The 18,992-nt window shown below is 40.5% G+C and overlaps 3 protein-coding genes across 4 annotated transcripts; 1 reads left to right on the top strand and 2 right to left on the bottom strand.

The window, feature by feature from the left end:
• Positions 1–476: 476 nt before the first annotated feature.
• entpd8 (ectonucleoside triphosphate diphosphohydrolase 8) lies at positions 477–4,169 on the top strand. The gene is made up of 9 exons (XM_067234365.1): positions 477–798; positions 1,066–1,183; positions 1,858–2,008; positions 2,152–2,311; positions 2,640–2,870; positions 3,025–3,291; positions 3,457–3,567; positions 3,660–3,794; positions 3,910–4,169. Exons 1-9 carry the CDS (start codon positions 679–681, stop codon positions 4,102–4,104), a joined length of 1,488 nt encoding a protein of 495 aa, XP_067090466.1. The 5' UTR covers positions 477–678; the 3' UTR covers positions 4,105–4,169.
• A 41-nt stretch (positions 4,170–4,210) lies between these two features.
• rab44 (RAB44, member RAS oncogene family) lies at positions 4,211–10,524 on the bottom strand. Of its 2 annotated transcripts, none has more exons than XM_067234340.1 (9): positions 6,369–10,524; positions 6,076–6,167; positions 5,818–5,951; positions 5,525–5,659; positions 5,329–5,410; positions 5,096–5,210; positions 4,821–4,919; positions 4,665–4,741; positions 4,211–4,568 (listed from the first exon to the last, which is right to left on the bottom strand). In XM_067234340.1, exons 1-9 carry the CDS (start codon positions 10,242–10,244, stop codon positions 4,478–4,480), a joined length of 4,701 nt encoding a protein of 1,566 aa, XP_067090441.1. In that variant the 5' UTR covers positions 10,245–10,524; the 3' UTR covers positions 4,211–4,477. The 2 variants fall into 2 exon arrangements, with proteins under 2 accessions (XP_067090441.1, XP_067090431.1); XM_067234330.1 differs by having other exon boundaries at positions 4,212–4,568; positions 5,525–5,662.
• A 3,042-nt stretch (positions 10,525–13,566) lies between these two features.
• On the bottom strand, positions 13,567–17,240 carry srsf3a (serine and arginine rich splicing factor 3a). The gene is made up of 7 exons (XM_067242504.1): positions 17,178–17,240; positions 16,126–16,165; positions 15,805–16,015; positions 15,567–15,701; positions 14,069–14,107; positions 13,836–13,922; positions 13,567–13,739 (listed from the first exon to the last, which is right to left on the bottom strand). The coding sequence occupies exons 2-7, from the start codon at positions 16,130–16,132 to the stop codon at positions 13,712–13,714; spliced, it is 507 nt and encodes a 168-aa protein (XP_067098605.1). The 5' UTR covers positions 16,133–16,165; positions 17,178–17,240; the 3' UTR covers positions 13,567–13,711.
• Between the last annotated feature and the right edge of the window lie 1,752 nt (positions 17,241–18,992).

Below are 18,992 nucleotides of genomic sequence, written 5' to 3'. Positions count from 1 at the left end.
GTTCTATGAGATCATCCAGATGATTAAGGTGATCACATTTGGGCTTAGTCACAGTCTGTCAACCTATCACAGTGAGAATCAACACAAGCCAGGGAGGAGGAGAGTGAACAGTGTGTAGACAAAGTGAGGGAGAAAGAATTGACAGGGAAAGAACAAGAAGTGGACACAGCTGCTACATACATTTTTTAAGTTGGTAGATCATTTATTTTGACTGATTAGTGAGTTTGGTTGAGGTAAAAAAAGACTACATAAGAAGACTAGCCTACAATTAAGTAAGTATGACAGTACGTATTTCAATCCAGAGCGTCACTCAGATAACAACTCTGTTGTGAACTTGTGCTGTTATGGAAGAGTTCAGAGAATCCTTAAGTTAATGGATAACTAGACAGTACAGGTATTGGAATTCCAGCATGGCAAGGCTTTCAATGTGGCATTGTCATTCAGTGTTCAAGGCAATATGTTTTTATTCTTTTTTATCCTCCTGTTATAGAATGTCATGATCTAAAACATTAGGATCTGGAGCTACAGTTTTAGTTAAAGTGTAGATTCATTTTTATTTGATTCGGAAACAGATTCATATACAACATGAATTCTTCGGAAGCACTTGAGTAATATGTGTTTATCTTTGTGTCTGAGTATGTATGTTCTGTAAACACAGGAATCGCTTCAGTGAGGAAGATGATGGTGAAACAGACCATTGTGAGGGCATTAGTGGTGTCACTGGGGTGTATAGCCATCATTGCTCTAATCCTCACAGTAGTCCAGCATCAATCGCTGGTTGTGCCTCATCGTTTGCAGGTGATCCTAAATTGGAAAGACAGTGCATGTCTGTCAGACTTTATTTACACATATCCATATATGATATACTACAACACAGTAGTACAACATATAATATAACATATAGTATGCTTTGACATTACAGATATTTGGTCAATTTGTGGTTTAGATTGCCTCTCAATGACCACGTACACAATCTCTTACATAGGAATGCACCCAAATTCTCTGTCTCTCTCTAGTGCAAAAAACATGAAAAGTTTTCTATTTCTTGTATTTTGTGTCTTTCAGTATGGGATGGTATTTGATGCTGGATCAACTCACACATCACTGTACATATACCGGTGGCCTGGAAACAAAGAAAACAACACTGGGGTGGTTTCACAGGCACTGGTCTGTGATGTCGATGGTATTGTGACTGCATCAATGACAACATCTCAAAAATGTGCTGGAGGTCTATCCTTTCCCTCTTATTGAATGGGTTATCTAACTGTAAATTTGCACATTTTAAATACTTTGCATATAAATCGTTGAACAAGCAAACATTACTCTGTTGTCATAATTAACATGAAAGGACTGGTGTTTGAAAATGACTAAATGTAAATGTGAAGGTACTGATTATCTGCCTGTTTCCTAGTGCCAGCAAATAGGTGCCGCAGAAGAGCCCAAGATGTACTCACAACAAGGGGGGCAGATGTTTGGCTAAAAGGGCTGACACACTGGGGTGTCAATATTATTTTTGGGATTATTTATTTTGTTTAGTTTGTTGGTTTAGAGATTAAATCTATATAGGATTTTGGGTTGGGTTTGTCCTACTGGCAAACAATAAAAATCTTCTAGAAGTCAACCTGGAAAAGTGTATATGTGACGCAATCTGAATGAATAGAATGTGTGTTTTGTTCCGTGTTCTGTCTTCTCTCTCACACTCCAACAGCATTATAACCATTTGACAAGTCGCAAAATCGTTTTTCATCATTGAAATAGTACATGTTTGGCTTGCTCAGGTTGATGATCAGGGCATGTCCATGTCTGTCAAATGTTGGTGTATGTCCTGTTAATGTGACTGTGGTTTTTCTCTTGCAGGACTTGGTATCTCTAGCTATGCCCAGAACCCTCCTGCCGCTGGGATAAGTCTGATGAAATGTCTGGAAATGGCCAAGATTGCTATTCCTGATGGTCAACAGACAGCGACCCCGGTGTACCTGGGGGCCACTGCTGGCATGCGTCTCCTGCAGTAAGTCTCGAATGGTTAGTCCCCTATCAAGTAGAATAGGGAGGAAGGAATGTAATAGGCAGGGGGGTAAATTATACTGATACAGTATCTGAGATCCCTTTTGGTCTTGTAGTTTGACTAAATGTAGTTTGCTTTACTCCCAGGCTTACAAATCAAACACAGACTGAGCAGGTCATGGAGCAGGTGGCAAAGGTGATTCAGAGTTTTCCATTTGACTTCCGAGGCGCCCGTATTCTCTCAGGTATAGAGGAAGGGGCTTATGGATGGATCACTGTCAACTATCTACTAGAGGGTTTCATCAAGGTTTGTAGATCTGGCCATGTCAATTGCTGATGGAGTATAGGGCCAAAGTGCTTTTTCATGCAAATGGTTCACTTTGTAGCCTACACAGGTCCATGCACAAACATGGATAGAATAGACACCTGTTAGTATTGTAGGTCATACACTCCAAAGTATGCTAAATCTGCCTACATTTTCCACCCCTTTGAGTTCACCACCTAGCAAACGTGCATATGAAAAATGAATAGACTGCATGGGCCTGACTCCATGCAACAGGATCATAATTTACTAGGCAACATAAATGGATTGGAGTGGCTTTGTGTTTTTACCAAATACTTTTTTTAACCATTAGCATTCCTTTGACGGAGAGTGGGTACGCCCTAAAGGAAGGAAGATTCTAGGGGCTCTGGACATGGGAGGCTCTTCCACTCAAATTGCCTTCACACCTGTAGACGCTGTGCGAGATCCTGCCACTGCAGCAGACCTGAAGTTGTATGGTCATAAATATGAGGTGTACACCCATAGTTATCTATGTTATGGTAAAGATCAGGCTATGAAACAGCTACAAGCACATTTGCTGGAGGTGAGTGGCTGATTAAATGACCCGTTTAAAATGAGATGAGAACTGTGACTTAATTGAGATTAAATAGAGGGGAACGAGAGAGATCTCCAGTCGCAATTTACAAGAATTGTGAATCATAAAGTGACCCAGATCGTTATGTTGTTGTTGATTACAGATGAGTGGCCTTGCAAAACCAGTCAACCACTCCTGTTTCCCCCTTGGTTACAATATGACAATTACCATGGGTAATCTCTATGACTCCCCTTGTGTTGCCAAACCAACTTGGTTTGACCCTACTGCAGTGGTCACCTTTGTTGGGACCAGTGATTCAGCCCAATGTCTCAGCTATATGACGAGTATCATTAATCTCACAGCTTGCTCTTTTGCTCCTGACTGTGGCTTCAATGGAGTCTACCAGCCCTCTGTCAGTGGGGACTTCTTTGTGAGTACAATTGCTCCCCATTGTATTTGTATTTAATAGTAAAAGTAGTAGGAACTTTATTAATCTCCATGGGGAAATTGAGGCGTTGCAGCACGCTGCACAAGTTGTAAAAAGACACACTCATCCCATACTCAGCTTATCATTAACATGGTGTTTATTCCTTAGGCTTTCTCCGCATATTTCTACACTTTTGACTTCTTGGGACTGAGCCCTAAAGCTCCGCTGCCTAAGGTTCTCACCACTATAGATACCTTCTGTAGAAGGACATGGGCTTCGGTGAGACATACACCTGTACAGTACAAATTACGCTAAACACTCTCACAATCAGCAGTACTTTGACATACTCATAACACATGTATATTTGGCAGCTCAAGACGGAATATCCAAAAGTTAAAGAATCCTATCTTCGTGAGTACTGTGCCTCAGCCCATTACATGAGAACAGTGCTAGTGGAAGGTTACAAATTCAACGCGACCTGGGAAAATATATACTTCCAGAGACAGGTGTGTAAATATGTCTAACCTAGCTTAACACCTTGCAATTGCATAACATCGCAGAAGATTTATAAATGACAAACCGTTTGATGTTCTACGGACTACGTTGTATGTGGCCCCTCAGGTTGCTGATACAGATATTGGCTGGACTCTTGGATATATGCTGAACCTGACCAATCTGATACCTCCAGATCGCCCCCCAGTGGTGACAGGGGTGCAGCACAGTCAGTGGGCAGCTGAGGTCTTCTTCATTGTCTTTGCAGTCTTCCTCAGTCTTTTGGTTCTAGCCGTCCTCTGGATCTGGACACCAAATAAATGAGTTCTGGGATGAGGTGATCAAGACCTGTTCACCCTCTATTTTAGAAAATGTAGTCTTATATTCTCTAATATTTATGATCTGATATTCACCCCAAAATAAGTAGATCAATGATAAATTAAGCTTTTTTATTTAAAACATTGTATGGGCCATTTTAGGTACATTAAGATAATTTATATTGTATAGGATGTACAGCTGCATATATACTGTATATAAAATTTTAAAACACCATCCTGAATAATATCTGTCGTCATCTGTCTGAATTTGCATTTACATTTACAAATACTGTGCCTAGTTTTGCTGAAGCTAAATGACATATAGACGTATTAAAAGAAGACAGAGAAGTTCATAAAGCACAACTGTGGACACATCCTGATTAGCAACAGCCTGAAGATTTCTTCACTGGAGGTTCTTTGTGCAACACCATACTTCCTTCTTCAGCCTCGTCGACTTTCTGCTTCATTAACCTGGGAGACAAATAAGAAAGAAACACTTTGCAGTTCCACTCCACCAATAAAATAACAATTACATGAATAGAAGATCTATATAACTTTATTTATGACCTTGCCACAATTTCCATGGATTGCTGCACATTGTCCCCTGTGGCAGCACTGCACTCCATGAAGTAAATGTTGTATTCCTGCAAAACAGCATACAATTAGGCTGACATGTTAGGGTATCATGGAGGAATGATGACTCCCAATTTGCTTGTGGTCTACCTTGGCCAGACTTTCCGCTTCATGTGGCTCAACCTGACGCTTGGCACAATCAGTCTTGTTTCCAAGCAGGATAATGATGACTTCATCTATAGCATTGTCCTTCCAAATGCATAAAAATAGTTTGACACAAAAAAAGTATTTTCTTTATACTTTCATATTCTTAATGTCTAGAAGGTTAAAGAAACTATAATGTACTGTAAGCATATCTCACAAAAAAAACATCAGACAAGATGGTCATATGATTACACCCCTTTTCGCATTGTAATGCACTATACCTGGATAGAGGTGACCCAGTAGCGGACATCACTGAAGCTTTGAGAGGAAGTGATGTCATACATCAACAGGAATGCCTGAGCTTTGTGAAATACCTGTCTTGTGATGCTGCGAAACCTTTACAGACCAGTCAAAATGAATAATTAAGTCAAAATGATTCAATATTTTCAGTCAAAAAAACAGCATAAAAAATAGATTCTGTGTTTATTGAATTGAATTAGCTGTATGCTCTCACCTTTCCTGACCTGCAGTATCCCATAACTGTAACATCACTGTTTTCCCATCCACTATCACAGACTGTGTACATGTATCGATGCCTGCCAAGAACACACATGTGCATACATGCATGGACACCACACGCACATAACTTCTTTGTATTTTAACTAAATACATCTGTGACAGTCAGCATGGCGATAGGTCATCAAACTTACCAATTGATGCACATATGTCTGAACAAAACTCCCCACTTCGGAATTGATTCAAGAAAGAGGTCTTGCCTACATTGCTGTTTCCAACCATCACTATGTTGTAGCGGCTTTGCCCAGGGACACGGTTTCTGCTAGTGTCTGCTGGGTGGAGAAAAGTGAAAGTCGATAATAGTTTCGTGTCTATTCCTATACCGCAGATTCTAGAACCTACTCAAGTTGATTGTTAGAACTTCCTTTATTTCTTTAAATGTTCAATAATGTCTTCATATGTTCATGGCTCTAACATGTAGATTTACCCTGATGTTGTCTTGTCTGTATTCTCTTCTTTACTTCCTCTTTTTCACAGGTCTTCTCCACTTGCTCCGCAGAGCTCCTTGTATTGCCAGCACCTACATATGGTGTCGGCTCCAATTGTTCAGGCAGTGTTTTACTGGATAAGACAACAAGCATTGTGTTAAAAATGCCACAACACATGACCGACAATATGCTGATGAATGGACCATCCATTTATCATGGGAACAGGACATGATATTACTCTGTGTAGTCACTCTTACCCAGAAAAATCTGTAGACCCCACTTCCTGCCTGAGTCCAGGACCATCACGGCATAAGAGTGTCTTGTTTCCTTCAAAATCTAAAGTAACAACCTAACACAAAATATTATAAATATATATAAATTTAATCTCACAAAGATAACAATTATTATATTTCTACATTCAGAAAATTGGGACAAATAAACTATTGAAAGTGTGTCTTAATCATAACAAGTTCCTTTTTCTCATGGTTGACATTCATACATTTTGGAGGGGGTTGTTTCTCTCTCTCAGATACAGAAAGAATAACATTACCTTCTCTGTGCCTTTATCTTCTGTTTGATTCTCCAGATGTAACATGTCATCCTTGTTCCTTTCGGTGGAACCAGGCCAATGTTCATCTCTGTTATTTCCATTGTTGAACTCACCATGGCCATGACGTCTAGAACCCATCTTTTTTCTTTTTCCTTGTGGATTCTCAACATCGTTGTTGGCATTTGAGAAATCCTCAAATTGGTGGGATTTGTTTAAGGGGTCTGAGTTCTGAACAACATGATCCTCATTTGTTGCTAAATGTTGCTTTACGTCTCCCACACCACTTGCCATCTCTTTCACTTCGGCGTCCTCCTCCTGTTTCTCTTGTCTCAGATATTCATCTTGTCTTTCTCTCGAATTGCTAAGAGAGGAGACATTTTTGGTTCTCTTTCCTGTTGCCTTGGGGTCAATGTTTAAATTTTGGATTGGATCCTTTGGTTTTGCTCGACATTCTGAGTGACTTTGTGAAAGGTCTTGATCACCAGCAGGTTTATGAGATAACATGTCTTCAAACTGCCCCAACTGAACTGACACCCCAGATGGTTTATTAAAACCCCCCAAATAATTTTTTGATTGGCTGTTATCCGCCATTCCAACTATGTCTAAACTGTCATTGTTAGTTTGCTCTTGAATTGAAGTACTGTGACAGAACTTGCGTTCTGTAGCTTTGTCATTCTCTCTTTCTTTGTATTGTTCTCCATTGGGACCATCCTCAGGCTCAGTCAGATCTCCCTTTAGTTTCCTAATTTCTTCATGTGTCCCCTGTAGTTTCTTGCGAGTTGAACCCATCTTTCTTTTTTTCCCTGTGGTGATTGTGTGAGGACTTCCTACATGACACAAAGAACTGTCTGAGAGGAGTCTGTGTGAGGATTCCCTTGGAGTTGTTTCTACATCCTTTGACTGACTACAATGGTAATTAGCTACACCTGATTCCAATACATGGTGTGGGTCCTCTACCATCATTGTATCTCCAAACGGTTTCATTTTTTCTTGAGCAGTGTATAGGTCATTAGTTGAGTCCTCTATTTCCTTATAGTGTGTGCCATCTGTTCTGTTTAGTTCTTTGGCATTCAAACCTTTGTCCTTGGCATCAGTCACTAATCTCAATTGATCCTCTCTCTCCTCCTCTGTAAGGGTTTCTGCAGATTCTCTAAATTCAATGTTTTCTGTCCTCAAAGTGGTTCCTGTTTTGACAGTGTTCTCCACCTCAGGTATAGTCTTTGGAACTGTTGCATCCTCTTTCTCCCCTTCTCCTGTGTGTTCCTCCTCATGCCCACTTTTAGGATTTGCACGAGTGGAGCCCATCTTTTTCCTCCTCCGTGAGGTGTTGAGTTCTACGTTAACTTCTTCCTTAGCTCTCCCCAGTAACTGTGGAAACTGAGAGGAGTTGAGATTCTCTGTTAATTGATGGAGTGTGTTTTCATAGGGAGTTGGGTTATGTTGCTCTTCAGAGACGATAGAATAAGTGCTCGGTATGTCATCTGACTGGAATGGCATTGCACAATCAGCATACTGACTTAACGTCTGGCTACTGTCAGTGAACTCATACATATATTGGGCAGCATTAACAGCACCAGTCAACAATACATCCTCTGGCTGTGTTATGTCACCAATGGGGCTTGCCTTTGATTCACTCTGAAATACCTTTAACTGATTTTTAACCACATTTCCTGAATAGTCAAATCCCTCAGTGACGCTTCTAGTCAAGACATCCTCCCCTATATTTTTGTCACCATTTTCAACATCACTGAGTTCCGGTGCTACTTTCGTGTCTCTGTCTTCCCCATGACAAAGTTTTCCTTCGCCCACAATGACATCTTTGTTCTTTTCAGAGTTAATGTGTTCTTCCTTTTGCCAGTCTTCTGAGTTTTCAGCCATAATTACATCTCTACAAGTCCTGCGAGTGGATCCCATCTTTCTTTTCTTTTTTGTAGCTTTGGAGTTCATGCAAGGTGTTTCTTCATTACACAGAGAGCTATCTAGGGGAGGTTTCTGGAAAGAAGAATCCTTGGGAATGTTCTTAGCATTTTCTGTCTGGCTCAAATAGTTATCAGCTACATTTACATCCAAACTTTGTTCTGATACATGCACATCATGAACATTCATTGGTAATATTTTGGCTTCATCAAGTTGATAAGAGATATTTTCAGTATGCACATCAGAAATAGGAATGGCTTCTTCATGTGTGTCGTCATGTGAAACTGTTAATATTTTAGCTACTTTCTTCAACTTCAATGGATCTACTGACTGCTTTACTCTCTCTTCCACAGTGAATAGGTAACTTGTTGGGTCCTCTATTTCTTCCTTAATTGTCCAAGTCTCTGTCATGAGGGCCTTATCCATGGTCCCTTCATCTGAATCAACATATTCCACCTCTATGTCTGCACAGGTGGTTGCTTGTGTTTCGTTGCTTTGAGATTCATTTAAGACTTCAGTAGTGCTAGTTTCTTCGTTCTGGCCCTGAAAAATATCCTGTCTCTCTTTCTCTTTCAAGATTTCATTTTTTTCGGATCTTGTGGGATCCTCGTTATTGAAGTCTGACACATGTTGCTTGGGCAAATTATTATCATTGCCCTCCTCAGAGGCTATCTTGATATCTGATTGGTGCAGATCTATGACATCCAAATCTTTGTCCTCAGTATCAGTCCCACCTCTCAACCGACCTCCTCTTTCCACCTCTCTGATGGTTTCTGTGTATTCTCTCAAGTCTATATTTTCTATACTAGGAGTGGTACCTATGTTGACACTGTCTTTCACCTCAGGTACTGTTGTATCCTGTTTCTCCCCTTCTCTTGTGTGTTCCTCACCATGCCTACTTTTAGGATTCCCACGAGTGGAGCCCATCTTTCTTTTTCTCTTTGTGCCATTGGGTTCTAAGTTAACATTTTCCTCTGCTCTCCCCAGTAATGGTGGAAACTGAGAGTAGCTGAGATTCTCTCTTGAATGATGGAGGGTGTCTTCATTGGGTGCTGGGTTATGTTGCCGATCAGAGACAATAACATTTGAATTCAGTCTGTCATCTGACTGGGAGGGGAAAGGAACGTCAGCATATTGACTTGATGTCTGGCTGCTGTCAGTGAACTCATAAATACATTGAAGCACAGCATCATCAGCACCAGCCAACAATACGTCCTCTGGCTGTCTAATGTCTCCAATGAGGCTCATCTTTGAGTCATGTTGATGAAACACGTTTAACTGATTTTCACTCACATTTCCTGAGTAGTCAAATCCCTCAGTGACGCTTCTAGTCAAGACATCCTCCTCTATACTTTTGTCCCCATTTTCGCCATCACTGAGTTCTACTTTCGTGTCTCTGTCTTCCCCATGACAAACTTCTCCTTCGCCCACCATGACATCTTTGTTATTTTCACCATCAATGTGTTCTTCCTTTTCCCAGTCTTCTGTGTTTTCACCCACAATTACATCTCTACAAGGCCTGCGAGTGGACCCCATCTTTCTTTTCTTTTTTGTAGCTTTGGAGTTCATGCAAGGTATTTCTTCATTACACATAGAGCTATCTAGGGGAAGTTTCTGGGAAGAAGAATCCATGGGAACGTTCTTAGCATTTTCTGTCTGGCTAAAATAGTTATCAGCTACATTTACATCCAAACTTTGTTCTGATACATGCACATCATGAACATTCATTGGTAATATTTTGGCTTCATCAAGTTGATAAGAGATATTTTCAGTATGCACATCAGAAATAGGAATGGTTTCTTCATGTGTGTCTTCGTGTGAAACTGTCAATAAATTAGCTACTTTCTTCAACGGATCTACTGACTGCTTTACTCTCTCCTCCACAGTGAATGGGTAACTTGTTGGGTCCTCTATTTCTTCCTTATTTGTCCAAGTCTCTGTCATGAGGGCCTTATCCATGTTTTTGGTCACTTCATCTGCATCAACATATTCCACTTCTATGTCTGCACATGTGGTTGCTTGTGTTTCGTTGTTTTGTGATTCATTTAAGACTTCAGTAGTCCTAGTTTCTTCGTTCTGGCCCTGAAAAATATCCTGTTTCTCTCTCTCTTTCAAGATTTCTTTTTTTCCGGATCTAATGGTATCCTCGTTATTGAAGTCTGACACATGTTGCTTGGGCAAAGTATTATCATTGCCCTCCTCAGAGGTTATCTTGATATCTGATTGGTGCAGATCTATGACCTCCTTCATTGACCTGTCTTCATTGGGTGCTGGGTTATGTTGCCGATCAGAGACAATAACATTTGAGTTCAGTCTGTCATCAGACTGGGAAGGGAAAGGAACGTCAGCATATTGACTTGATGTCTGGCTGCTGTCAGTGAACTCATAAATACATTGAAGCACAGCATCATCAGCACCAGCCAACAATACGTCTTCTGGCTGTCTAATGTCTCCAATGAGGCTCATCTTTGAGTCATGTTGATGAAACACGTTTAACTGATTTTCACTCACATTTCCTGAGTAGTCAAATCCCTCAGTGACGCTTCTAGTCAAGACATCCTCCTCTATACTTTTGTCCCCATTTTCGCCATCACTGAGTTCTACTTTCGTGTCTCTGTCTTCCCCATGACAAACTTCTCCTTCGCCCACCATGACATCTTTGTTATTTTCACCATCAATGTGTTCTTCCTTTTCCCAGTCTTCTGTGTTTTCACCCACAATTACATCTCTACAAGGCCTGCGAGTGGACCCCATCTTTCTTCGTCCTGCTACTGGTAGGGGTTCTGCTGTAGTAGTTTCTTGATGACACAAATAACTATCTGTTTGGAGAGCTTGTAAAGAGGCAACCTTACTTGCAAAATATCCAGTGCCTGAATCCTGAATCCTCCCAGTAATCTCTGCTTGTGAGATCTGTGAAAAGGGGTCTATGTCTTCCTTTTGCCCATGTGGTCTCTTTATATAATGTGGTGACATGTCCTCCACCAAAAAACCCTCATATCTTTCTTCCTTCTCATTCCCATACAATTCGTTACGTTCAGTTGGTTCTTCTCTTCTCTGGTTTGTAGATGTGTTCCTTGTGTCACTCAGATCTGCAAACGTGCACTCAGTATGTTTCTGGTTTATTGGTTCCTGGCTAACTTGTCCTGAGAGATAAATATCATCAGGGTTTAATATGATCGGCTCATCAAAAGTCAGATCAACCTGTTTATCGAAGTCAGCGTCAATATCCTCAAGATTAACCATAGACTGGGTCTCGTCAGTGAAATCATCTGCTAAATGCAGTATTTCATTTTCATCACATGGTCCAGTAACTTGGTGACAAAAACTCAAAACTTCCTCTGACTGATGCAACAGTTCACAAGGGATTTGAGAAAGAGACACTATGTTCTCTGTGTCATCTGAAAGTGTAACCTTACCAAGTAAGGAGCTATGTGATTGGTCCAAATGTTCTTGAGTAAGTGTGTCATACTTCAAGCAGCTTTCATATCCTCTGTCAACAGGGCTCTCTGCTTTGATCATGTTTGACTCCACCGTCTCTAGTTTGATGGGTGACTCATACAACATATCCTCTTGTAGCCTCTGCCGATGATGCTCCGATTTCTGCTCTTCCTCTTTTACTGTCCTTCTATCACTGTCTACCATTGCATGAGTGTTTGCAGAGTGTGCCAAGACCACAGAGTTACTTGACAGATCAGTATTTTTGTCAAGCAGAATTTGTAAATATGGAGGGTTGCTTTTTGTCTCCTTTAGAGAAGATGGGAAATGCTCTTCTGCTGGTTCCCGGTGAGAATATGGTTCAAATGATAGAGAAGCATTTTGATGCAATTCACTGTTTACAGCCTCACTGGGTGCAGCATCATTACATACTTCTGTTTTATTTCCACATTCTTCTTCTAACCACAACTCATATACATCCTGCCTGTCTCTATCTCTACGGGTAGATCCAAGTTTCCTTTTTGTTTTAGTGGTATCCAATTCTGGATTTTCAGATTGTGAAGGTATTAACTGAACCAAGTCCTGTGAGATGGGCTCCGTTTTCCTCAATGCAGCGTTAGCCATAACATGTATCCCTTTTTCCTCCATCGACGCAAGAGACTGATCGTCTGTCTTGGTTTTCTTTTCACCCTTATCCCTCCCCATCCTTCGTGATGTACCCATTTTCATTTTTCTAGACATCTTTCAAGTGGCCCTTGATCTCTCAATTCTTGATTGACTGAATTTCTGACAAACTAGGAGAAATAAACATTACATTTGCTTTATGCAGGAAAGATGTACAGTGAATTGATTAAAAGCATGCACAGGCTATGTAAGCCTTTGTAAAAGTAGCTGATCTATGAAATGTGACAAATTCAACATACCTTTTAAAAAGCCTGGCTGTGTAACACCAAACACTATTCAGCAAAGTGCCAGCATAGCGTTGAGCTCAGCTTCACAGTATCATTTCTTAACTTTGAATTTATGGAACAGCAAACATCTAACACCCACGTTTTCTCACAGCAACCGTAGCCTGTCGTTTGTCTCCACTTTCATGCATATTTATGTTGCCACAACTTCACATCCTGTGCATTAACACTTACCAAATTGCCTGAACTGAACACTTCCTGAAGTCAGTTCTACTTCTCTAGTTGTGAGCTGACGCATCATAAATTAGAACAAAACACCAGTTTACAGGGGAAACTAATATGTATCACTTGCTCTACCAATGTAGTCTATGAGCATACTATGTAGCTCAAAACTATTTTAAATGTGTCTAAACTATAAATGGCTTAATCAGTACTTATTCTTACCCATATGCAATGGTGTTGAAATTGCACCTTGTGTTATCTGGATCAGTTTGACATAAGCATGATGTATGCACTAAACAGCCAGTCAAACTCAAACACATTGACATCAATAGCAATTTATTTACCATTAAAGCTTAAGTGAGAACTTCAGTAAATGTCTGAAAGAACCAACTTTCAGTCATGGTCTTGTACTTATGACATCCCCACAGAAAAAAGTCATTATAAAACAAAGCTAAATCCAAAGTAAAAAACCACCAAACATTGCATCTAAGTTTTAATCAAAATACCTCAAAAAACAAAAAAGTATGTGAAGTTGCATGCCAGGAATCAATCCAAATTATTTGACATGCAATGGGTGGTATTCACTTCCCATACAACTACAAATAGAAAAGAAAGCAACTTGTACTGTAGAAAGCAACTTATAATGGAGACAATATTCCAAACGCACCTTTTTCTCACATACAGTTAATCAGTTAATGATAGTTGACAATTACAGAAAATAGTTGAACCAGGAAGTTGTCCCATTTCAAAAAGAGAACAATCTAAAATATCGTGTCATTTTAAAATGAAACTTAACCCATCCATAACCTGATTCTACACCACGGAAATCTTCTGGTTTTGTATGAGTTCAAGTTCCGATCCTCACTTCCTATCATTAGATCTGGAGCGACTGTAGAAAAAGAAAGATGTCAATTTTACTGAAAATTACAGCCTGATCAGTTCATGCATTTACCTTAAATGCAAGCATATCTGAGTCCACACTTACCTCCTTGACCTTGAGAAGGATCTGGAGGGTTTATGGTTCCTGTCTCTGGACAGAGACCTATCTCGTCTTCTGTCTCTGGAGAGAGACCTGAATCAAAAAGACACACACAAAATGGTAGTAAGTTAATGGTGGCATTAAGACCAGGGGGATTGAGCCCAATAACCTGTTTTTCTCCCTAAAACAGATAAATGAAAATGACACTGAAACAGGGAAAGAGGCACTGATAGACTCACCTGCTGCGGCTCCGACTGAAGCTCCTCCTCCTGGGAGATCTGAGGAATGGGTGGGATAAAATGACAGGTGAGGGGCCATGACATTCAAGAATACCCCAGGCCATTTCCTATTAAATCAAATCCATTGGAATCATTATAAAACACCAACCACAGCATCTCCCTTTTCTGAGCAGGTGGGAAAGGGGGGGTGGGGGGGATAGAGTCCTCAGCAACCTTTACTTGGACCAAAGTACTGTTTGGAGAGCCACCTCTGAGGGTAAATACATTTGCTCCAGTACAACCAGATTTCCAATATGTTACCAGCATATTGCAATGCACAGTAGATAAGTCAACGTGCTGTTTAGGTGGACGTCACAACAAATTAAATAGGGCCTTGTGCTTTATCACCAATACAAGATTTCCAGCAGTGCATGGAACCACAACATTTGAATTTAGGGATATAGGTTGAATTAGGGACCTACGGATGGAATTCCCAAACTCTTATGATTGTACTCTGGGAGTACAATTACTTAACTGTGAAGTTCATATTCAAGCTCAAGCAGCTCTAGATTAAGCATGACACTACAAAAAGCAGGAGAAAAACAACTTACTATTTGGGGGGATTTGGACAAGATAGAAATGACGCAAGAAGGCCAGACAGTGATGGCGAGGGAGGTCGAATTTGCAGAGAGGATTTGCCACATGTTGCAAATGTTGGAGATATGTAGTTGGTTGGCTGGCGGGGGCGGCTGTAGATTTTCCCTGTCTTTAATAGGTAAGCCGAGGGCAGCTGGTCGTAGATAGTTGTGTTCATAATGGAAAAGGTATAGAAGCTGATTGGTCGGTAATGTGGGATGGGCCGCTGCCGTTTGGGTTTAGGTTGGAGGAGGGTGCTGGGAACGGCATGCTCAGGAACCAAAAGGCTGGTGCCACCTGACGACTGGCCATGCCTGGGTCATGTAACACGACATCAGCCAAGCTGATTGGGGCACGCTGGTCAGCGGTCACATGATGCTGAAAGAGGACTAGTTGACTGACTCAGAGGGTGGTGAGGAGAGGCATGGTGATGACTCTGCAACGGGGTTCATTTTTATTAATATAGATGGCAAAAAAATCAAACGTAAAAAAAAAATCTAATAAAGCTTACATCCATAAAAATAAAATGACCAAACACTTGCCACCTTTTCATAAATTGACAAACTGCTCGATTAGTCTTCACTTTGTCACAACCCAAACTAGGGCTAAACATGTAAAAGGACCCCCTTCTCAGAACCTAGCAATCCTTTGCATTATGGACCCCTTTAGCACTACATTTAATGTTCCAGATATGATTACCCCTTTTAGAAAAAGAGACAATTTTATAAGCACTACTGTAAACCACAACCTGTTACCTGAATCCAGCAGTATTAACTAAGGATAAATAAAAACTGTGAGTAAATGATGAAAGGGGATATAAATGTTCTGGTACACACGTTTAAAAGTGGAATAGAGGAAATAAAGCTCTTAAGAGAAACATTACCTGCGTCTCACGGGGGGGCTGCGCCGCCTGTAGTCATCCCGGGGGCGCCGGCTCCATGAGGGGGGGGGGCCGCGGCTCCTAGAGCGTTTCTCCCCACTGGATAACTCAACACGCACTCTGCAGCCACACAACGTCCTGAAGACATTGACCATAATGTAAGAAATCAGCACTTGGACACGCATGAATGGAATACCATTACTTATGTTAAAAACTAATGCTTAAATAGACACATGCGTACCTTCCATCGAGCTCTCTCACAGCATCAGTTGCATCTCTTGGATCCTCGAACTCTACAAAGGCAAAGCCTGGAGGGTTCCTGGCTACCCAGACACTGCGCAGAGGGCCATAATACCCAAAGGCCCTCTCCAGCTCTGTCTTGTTCCCACTATTGCCTAGATTCCCAACATAAACCTTACAGTCAAGAGGGCAATCTCTGTTAAGGGCAGGATCTAAAGGGGAAAAAGAACAAAGACATCAATTTTTGTTTCAAGGAATTATTCATATTGATACATATAGTTATTTAGATACAATGTATTCAACGATGCAAATATTACATTACCTCCCATTCTAACCGATCTCGATGTCTCAAATAGTAGAGTCTGTCACAAAGAAAAAGATGGATTAGCAGACCATGCAGATACTGAACTCACGCCACAGGCAAATAGCTTTGTAACTATCTGAATTTAGCGCTATGTTAGACGGTACATGCTGTCGTCCTTACAGGGTGCCATTTTACATAGCAGTTTGGATCATGTATAATCAATGACCTAATTAAGATAAACGTCCTTATACGAGCAGCCACCACAAATAAAGGTTATAATTGATGGGAGAACCCATTTATCAATGTACAGATACAGCCAGCGCTTGCTACGCTAGCACCAGAAGTTAATTTCATTGTTTGGACATAACACACGGACAGCTATCATGGCCGACAAACGTGTGCTTGCAAGTGATTCCTTCCAGTTAGGTAGGCCCAATATTATTCGCCGATATTTTTTATGACTCATTATGGCTACTTAGTGCATGTTAATTTCCTATTATTTCCCCAAACTCCATTTACATTATTAAAAAAAGACCGCTAGCAGTATTATTGGTAGGTAGTGAGCTACCGTCTTCTACATTCAAACTGCTCTAGCATGCCAACGACAGTCGGCCATGTTGTCAATCGCTAGCTAGCTATTTAGCTGGAGCCTTGAGGCCAAGCAACTCCCACTGTGCGCGGGGAACTGTAACTCCATTCATTAGCTGGCTAGCTGATGTCTTGGGAGTCTCTCCTATAACACGGGAATATATATAAAATATATATTATTATGCGAGCGCCTAAACTATAATCACGTTGATCTGCCTGCTCCAGACACTACTTCCCTATGTAGCTAGTACTGTATATCTTGCTACTGGGCCGTGTCTAGGATCTGCGCTCGATCCATTAGCTTAGCTTTACTGCTAATCTGCTAACGCCAATATCCACGACAGGGAAAACAGCAACGTTAACAGTAAAAATAGCATGCAAACTATACTAGAAGATCTCATTCGACGACACTGGTAACCCATTATAAGTTTACATTACATCAGCGTTAAAATTCGCAATTTGAACACATTTAGAAATATTACCGGTTAATCCCCAGCTTCCGTATGCGTTGGTTAGTTTCACAACGTGTAGAAGCGAAGGCGACGTCGAGCTAGCTACAGTCAGGTTGCTACTAGTGTGTGAAAGGAAAAAAACGTTTCTTCTTACGCACGGGAAATTCAAGTGCAATGCATTCTGGGATTGACTTGGCGGGCCATGATCATGTTTGACAAAATAAGCGTAGGCCCACTTGTGTAAAATGAATTTAAAAGTTTGTTTTGTAATCGTGTTTAATGGGTTTTGAAGCTGATCCTGTAGATATAGCCTCATTCCTAAAAAAGGTAAAGCAATATTTATTATTAATAGGCCTATTATTAAATAATATTAATAATAAAAGTAAATATAGGCTTATGCTTGCTCTTGTTAGCCTATAACTAAAATAAACCAATTACTATGTTATTCCATATATTACTAAAAGTTATTTAAATTCAAGTTATACAATTATGGGCCACAAATAGGCCTACATAATCGCCTAATGACATTCAAAAGACGTGTCTGCCATTGTTTGTGACTACCGTTATTCTAGCCTACTATTTTAACTATAGCCTACTCTCCTTTTGCTCTCACCTAAATCCGTTGTTATATCTCATGTTATTAATTGCTCAATAATAAGCTTTGAAACCTATATTCTTAATGGGCCTAAATATGGGCCTAATTTAGGCTATATGCCTATATAACACACAGCAAAAACTTTTCTGGTTCTGGTACACAAGACAATCAATGCTCCTCATCACACACCGTGACCCCCTAGAGGGCAGAAGTTCATTGCTAAAAAGGATCAGGCAGGAGATTACGCTGGTGGGGGTTATTACGCTGGTGGGGGTTACGCAACACAGATGCCTTGAACACAAACAAAGAGCATTATGTTGCTTTATTTTGGTCTAGGTATGCATGTTTGTGTGAGGGTGGGCGCTCCTATTCCACCTTTTCTTCACATGGATCAACATATTTTGCTGTTTAGGTTTTCCCCACTGTCTCTGCATTCTTGTTTAGCCGTGAAATAGCCAACATCTTCCTCTTTCTCACAACCACTCAGAGCATAGTTTTCAATCAGATTAGAACAGCACATTCTGTTCTGATTAACTTCCTGATGACTGTGTATCCTTGAATGAACCCGCCCCCGTGCTTTTAGTTACATTGACACTCAATCAGACACTAGCTTGTATTCACTGAATTCTGCAGATAAGTTTGTAGCTGAAGAAGAATAGCCTATAATTAAGACTGGTTCTAGATATTACAATTTTGTTCAGGTACGATGGATATTGAGGAATGTAGCCTATTACCCAACACTTTGTAGTCATTGAGAGCCAACAATGCTAACAATAATAGCTAGGCTAGGCTATTTATAAAGAAGACTTTATACAGATAAAGAACAATCCATGTTTACTTTTACTGGTATCGATATCCCATTACTTGAATAGCCTATTGGCTATATCTTACCCCTAGACGCTTGATCATTTCTCGATCACTTTGCAATAGGAACTTGAAATGTGCATGGAGTAACAAAACCAGAAATGGTGTATTAGATGTAAATATTGATGATGGCTGTCGGCTACACCCATTCACAAGTTTAATTTTAAAGATGTTAGCCTTACTGTTAGCCTAAATCACTGACAACGGAACTCATTCTCAGACAAGGCTTGGTTTAATTGAGCTGACAACAAAAGTTGCTTAATTAGTGTTTTTAAAACGTTTTCCTGGAATTCTAGGAGAGGTCGTCATTAACGCGTTAGTCAACGTTATAATTAATTAACCATCAACTAGCCTACTGCTGTCTTTCGGCTGATCAGTCGTCAGTA

Source organism: Osmerus mordax, chromosome 1 (assembly GCF_038355195.1).
Source record: "Osmerus mordax isolate fOsmMor3 chromosome 1, fOsmMor3.pri, whole genome shotgun sequence".
NCBI classification, from domain to species: domain Eukaryota; kingdom Metazoa; phylum Chordata; class Actinopteri; order Osmeriformes; family Osmeridae; genus Osmerus; species Osmerus mordax.
Note: the sequence above shows the minus strand (reverse complement) of the source record. Positions and strands in the feature narration are given on the sequence as shown.

Excerpts from the sequence above, each read along its gene's own strand:
- rab44 (XM_067234330.1), bottom strand. The coding sequence starts at position 10,244 with ATGGATAAGGCCCTCATGACAGAGACTTGGACAAATAAGGAAGAAATA. Across the intron at positions 5,211-5,328 it reads GATACTGCAGGTCAGGAAAG|GTTTCGCAGCATCACAAGAC; the intron begins GTGAGAGCATAC and ends TGGTCTGTAAAG. Across the intron at positions 4,742-4,820 it reads AAGCGGAAAGTCTGGCCAAG|GAATACAACATTTACTTCAT; the intron begins GTAGACCACAAG and ends GCTGTTTTGCAG.
- srsf3a (XM_067242504.1), bottom strand. Across the intron at positions 15,702-15,804 it reads GTGAGAGAGCTCGATGGAAG|GACGTTGTGTGGCTGCAGAG; the intron begins GTACGCATGTGT and ends CAATGTCTTCAG. Across the intron at positions 14,108-15,566 it reads AGCCCCCCCGTGAGACGCAG|ATCTCCCAGGAGGAGGAGCT; the intron begins GTAATGTTTCTC and ends CCCATTCCTCAG.
- entpd8 (XM_067234365.1), top strand. The coding sequence starts at position 679 with ATGATGGTGAAACAGACCATTGTGAGGGCATTAGTGGTGTCACTGGGG. Across the intron at positions 3,568-3,659 it reads GTAGAAGGACATGGGCTTCG|CTCAAGACGGAATATCCAAA; the intron begins GTGAGACATACA and ends TATATTTGGCAG. Across the intron at positions 3,795-3,909 it reads ATATATACTTCCAGAGACAG|GTTGCTGATACAGATATTGG; the intron begins GTGTGTAAATAT and ends GTGGCCCCTCAG.